The following is a 4,785-nucleotide window of genomic DNA, read 5'->3' as shown; positions in this document are numbered from 1 at the left end:
CGAGGTGGAAGGTGTGGTTAGCCAAAGGAAGAGCATATCAGAAGAAAATAAATCTTTAAAGGGTACGATTTTATTCTGGTAGTTTTGGTCAACTTTAACAAACAGCTCCTCACAGTCCCCTAGCTGTCTGTACGATATATGTTTAAATCAAACTCTGGTGTTTGAACTCAGTCCTAGTACTGTTATACAAAGAAATTGGCTCAGACCAGGCCATTCACGGTTCCAGCCAATCAATAGGAAGGGAGGGGTATAATTTGATTGGCAGGTTTTCTTAAACATCAACAACCCTTTGCCAGAAAAGGGGTCCTCGCCTTTAACGGGAGAATCCAATACGTAGATGCTTTGCCCTCAACACCAGCTTAAAGCGGGTAATAAGGAGGAAGGACTGTTATAATTATCACACAGCAAACTGATAATTAATTTAATACTGACAGCCTCCATTTAAATCATGTTGCATTGCAAGTGAATGGTGAAGATTACTCAAGTGTTTAAAACATCCAACTAGAACAGAATGTCTGACAATATGTTTACATGTTAAGCGTACTCACTACTTGACTTTGACTGTATATTTTAGATTAGTCCTAGTTCTCGTCGTTATTTTTGCCCTCTCCTGACAACAGTTACATTGTGATTCTGAAAGCAAGTACAATGATTCTTGACTGCCAGGGCAAAGGGAATATAAATAATTTCCAACTGAGAATTGACTTGAGATTTTAAAGTGTTACGTGCACACTAGATTTGTATGCCATATTATTTCATTTTTTAATGGGAAAATAAACATCTTGAGTTTCATGTCAATTTTCAAATGTACTTAACAGTTTGCACCTGTGTGTGATTTCCTTTGCATGCAACGTTATAAAACTCTACCATTTAATTCACCTCTTTGGATGATATTCAATTGCCTGTCCTGTTAGTCAAACAAACACACCCCTTAAGTTCATTTGTAAGTGACCTGGATGGAACTCATTGACAGATGAGTTATGGAAAAAAGAATATTCCAAAGGTTTCTAAGCACAGATCCATTTAGTCTGAAAGACCAGAGGAAGCACAATCCCAGTGCCACACCACTGATCCTGGTAAAGTCTATGTATACCCAGTTTATCCAAATATTGATGTTTGAATCCATCAGTCCTGTGCTCTTCCACTGTTGAAGATCTTGGCCAGCAGAGAGGTGTTGGACTGGGCCTTCTGCTGGATGACCTTGGCTTTCTCCTGAGCCTTCTGAAGGTTCTTCTTCGACAGGCCCTTGTTCTTGCCCATCTGAATCTCTACCTCGGTGCGCCGCTGTTTGAAGTCCCACGACTTCTCCTCCATCTTTTCGCCCTTCTTCTCCTTCTTTTTCCGGATCTTGTCCAGGTTCTGGCTCTTCTCCACACTGGCCAAGTAGAAGTTGGTCTCCTTCTTGGCCTGAGCAATTTCTGTCCTCATGCGCTGGTGGTACACAGTCTGTTCGTAGGCCAGCCGCTCGCTCAGGTGGCACCAGTTAAACCTGTGTAGATACTGGGGCACAGTAAGAGGACAGCAGGTGAGGTTTGATAGTGACAATAAGGATAGCACTAATAAATAAGGAGAAGTGAAAAATAAATGCCTTTCTGATTATTATAAACCCTATATACGTACATTGAAAATACCAACAAAAAATGAGCACACACTCAATTAAGATCAGGGGCCGTATTCACAAAGCCTTTTATCTTACCACTAGGAGTGATCCTAACTCGCGCTAAAACCTTTTACGTAGGAGTAATTTCTTAAAAGTGATTCACAACGGCTCTGAGACCTACTCATACTAAGGATAATACCAACTCCTAAGCTTAAGATAAAAACTCTGTTGCTATGGATGACGTCGCTTCTCATGCACGAGTTTAGAAGGGGTGAGGACGGTGATTGGTTGTTGACAGGCTCTCTCATTAAAAACTCATTCGTGACGTCTCTCTAACAATCCCACTATATCGACTGAAAATAAGAGAATAACCTAGGCTTCAAATTAAGTCATATTAAATAGTTATGGACAGTGCAGTTAGCAGAATGCACACGCATGATGACAAGTTTGTGCATCCAACGGGAATGACACTTTGCACGTTAAGAGAAATATAAAGCGATCAATATAAAATATGGCAATTGCATGTAATCAAGGCAGTAATAATTAAAGCACCCAGCAAACTGTAAGGCTATTATATTTCCAGCCCTTGACCACTTCAAATATCAGCACATGCGGCCCTTTAAGCCCTCCGATCTTAATTGATCAAAGCGAAACGAACGTGAAACGTATAGCCTAAGCGAAAGCCTACTGGTCCCAGGACCAATAGCCACTGTCACCCCAGCGGCATCCAGCTGGTAAGTTCTCAAAAACCTGCTGCAGACCGCTCTGCGTTGAAATGCACAAGTCATCGGTACATCCAACTGTTGGATGATGTGGGGTCTACAGTGCGTTGATAGTTTGATGAATTAAACGGCGGAATGATGATCCCCAGTGTCGTCATTTGCCTTTTCCGCGAAGCCAAATAGCCTATCTTTATGTTTCCAAACATTTCACTTCGGGACACATCGTTGTTTAAAGGCGTCATTGCATCCCGCGCTAATTCTACGACAATATTAATACCTTCACGGTTTGTGAATAGGTCTTAGTGACTTAGGAGTCCTCATGAGGAGTTTTAAGCTGTCCTAGACTTAGGTGCTACTTTTAGGGATAAAATATTTTGTGAATTGCTCTTAGTAAAAAAAATTAGGAGTCCTACATTTAAGACTGACACGCCCATTATTTTTAGGAGTTTCTCCTAAATTCGCCACTTATGAGCTACTTTTAGCCCTAAGATTCTTTGTGAATACGGCCCCAGGTCTCTCCCTGGCCTTTAAATTAACTTAGGTATTTTTGCAAGATTGTCTATAAAATAAATGTACCTTTATGGCCCATAGGTCAGCTGCAAAACGACTTTTCTTGCGGTTTCCAATGGGTGTGTTATTCAGGGTGACGGCAACCCTTTTGGCTATGCGCTTATCTCTGAACTCCACCCAGCCCTCAGTAAAATGGCTGGCATTGCTTCCCGATTGCTTCTTTTTCTTCCTGCGGACCAATTTACCTGAGGGCAGAAACTAAAATTGGTCAAAGAAAGTACCACATAGCCATTGATTGACATGCATTTACACGCTAAACTTCTATTTGTTTATGGTTCTAGTGTAAGTGAGTTCTTACTTTCAGGATTAAGGAAAACTCTCCCGATTTCACCGTAAGCACCAAGCATGGTCCTTAGATATCTGGGTCTTAGCCTAGGAGGTATATGTCCTATATACACTATTCCTGGCAAAGTTTTCTTTTTATGGTCTTGTTCATCTTCCTCATCCATAGGTTGTTCCTCTTCAACAGAATTGGCTATGCTGTCATCTTGCTCCTGGTCCCCCTCTGAATCATTCTCTTCATCCTGGTCTTCGTCGTGGTCCTCTGCAGCACTCTCACTCTGACCAACACCCTCTAAAGGCTCAGTATTATGCATTTTAAGCATTTTGTCGTCCTCACAGGTCGTATCTTGGGTCACTACGACACCACGCTCAAGCTCTGTTGTCATTTTGGACAGACGCGAATGGTGATTAGCTGAGTAGTGGGGAGATAGGGTAACGTTAGTCTAAGCTTGACACAGGTATACTTCACATAATATTTCACATATTAATTATTTATAACACTTTTATTTAACCGACATGGTGCTCTTACTCATGCAACAATCCGCATCAAATGGACTCATGATGAATCAAGTACGAGCTATACAACAAACTAGCTAATGATGCTAGCTCAAGCAAAGAGTAGGTTAGGCTGACAGTGTCTCTCCTCATTAAACAGGTCAAACCCAGTATCTCGGGTAATATCAGACGCTTTACATACCTTTACTGTTAATTTAACAAGTTTAATCTGATGACTGCAGTATTCTGGAGAAGTTGTCTCACTCTATGCATTCCAAGTACATTCTGCAGTCTATGGTTGAACACGTGTTGTTGGCTTGAATAGAATGCACATGCGCAGATAATTCGGGGGCGCGTTCAAGAACTCCAGGACCTTCCATTATAATCCGGTTCTTTATAGCTATTTTGTGTTCTTTCATGCATGACAAATATCGACCAGGATTATGAGGCTTTAGATTTTTGAGGGAAAGGTTGTGTATCGTATAGGAATTCGAGAGGAAATGATTCAAATCACAAACCTCGATACATGTTGTGCATCACCCCTATTAAATCGCTTGCTGTTAACCTGGTTTAACACGGGGTGGCGATAAAACCTCAGAATCCAACCACAAGGGTTCATACACATGACATGTTTTCTCCAGAAATGCGCCACCACCCCCTCTCTTTGTGTGTGCATGTGTAACAGCATGCTTTATAGGCAAAATAAATGGAGGAATATGTAAGACATGCCCATATGAAAAAGCAGGTCTCATCACACAAAAACTCTCTCTCTTATACTCAGACACACATACACACACACACAGTCACTCTCTCGCTCACCAACACGCACACACACATACACCTCCTTCACACCTGAATCTCAATTACTGTACGTCATCCTTTTGAGAGGTGATTTCTTTATTTATAAGCAGCGGGGGAAATAGATCTTATCGCACAGTCAGAGGGCATACTTTCCTGCATTTGCTTTGCAGGATGATGATGGGGGCCATGAAGAATGCTCAGTGGATTATGTTGTTTAAGTGCCACCCTATCAGACTTGCCCAGACGCCCAGACTGAGAGAGCAAGGCTCTGCACTTCCTTTGATAGATGAGCCCTGCTGACTGCTACCTTTAGAA

At 41.7% G+C, this 4,785-nt stretch overlaps 1 protein-coding gene across 1 annotated transcript; it reads right to left on the bottom strand.

The window, feature by feature from the left end:
* Nucleotides 1–1,102: 1,102 nt before the first annotated feature.
* abt1 (activator of basal transcription 1) lies at nt 1,103–3,978 on the bottom strand. The gene is made up of 4 exons (XM_080853501.1): nt 3,872–3,978; nt 3,191–3,586; nt 2,899–3,077; nt 1,103–1,500 (listed from the first exon to the last, which is right to left on the bottom strand). Exons 2-4 carry the CDS (start codon nt 3,558–3,560, stop codon nt 1,126–1,128), a joined length of 924 nt encoding a protein of 307 aa, XP_080709627.1. The 5' UTR covers nt 3,561–3,586; nt 3,872–3,978; the 3' UTR covers nt 1,103–1,125.
* Between the last annotated feature and the right edge of the window lie 807 nt (nt 3,979–4,785).

Source organism: Sprattus sprattus, assembly GCF_963457725.1.
Source record: "Sprattus sprattus genome assembly, chromosome: 16".
Classification (NCBI taxonomy): Eukaryota; Metazoa; Chordata; class Actinopteri; order Clupeiformes; family Clupeidae; genus Sprattus; species Sprattus sprattus.
Note: the sequence above shows the minus strand (reverse complement) of the source record. Positions and strands in the feature narration are given on the sequence as shown.

Bases quoted from the DNA above. Each gene is read 5' to 3' on its own strand.
- abt1 (XM_080853501.1), bottom strand. From the start codon at position 3,560: ATGACAACAGAGCTTGAGCGTGGTGTCGTAGTGACCCAAGATACGACC. The intron at 3,078-3,190 runs GTAAGAACTCAC...TTCTGCCCTCAG, and splicing joins AGTTTTCCTTAATCCTGAAA to GTAAATTGGTCCGCAGGAAG. The intron at 1,501-2,898 runs GTACATTTATTT...ACTGTGCCCCAG, and splicing joins CTGACCTATGGGCCATAAAG to TATCTACACAGGTTTAACTG.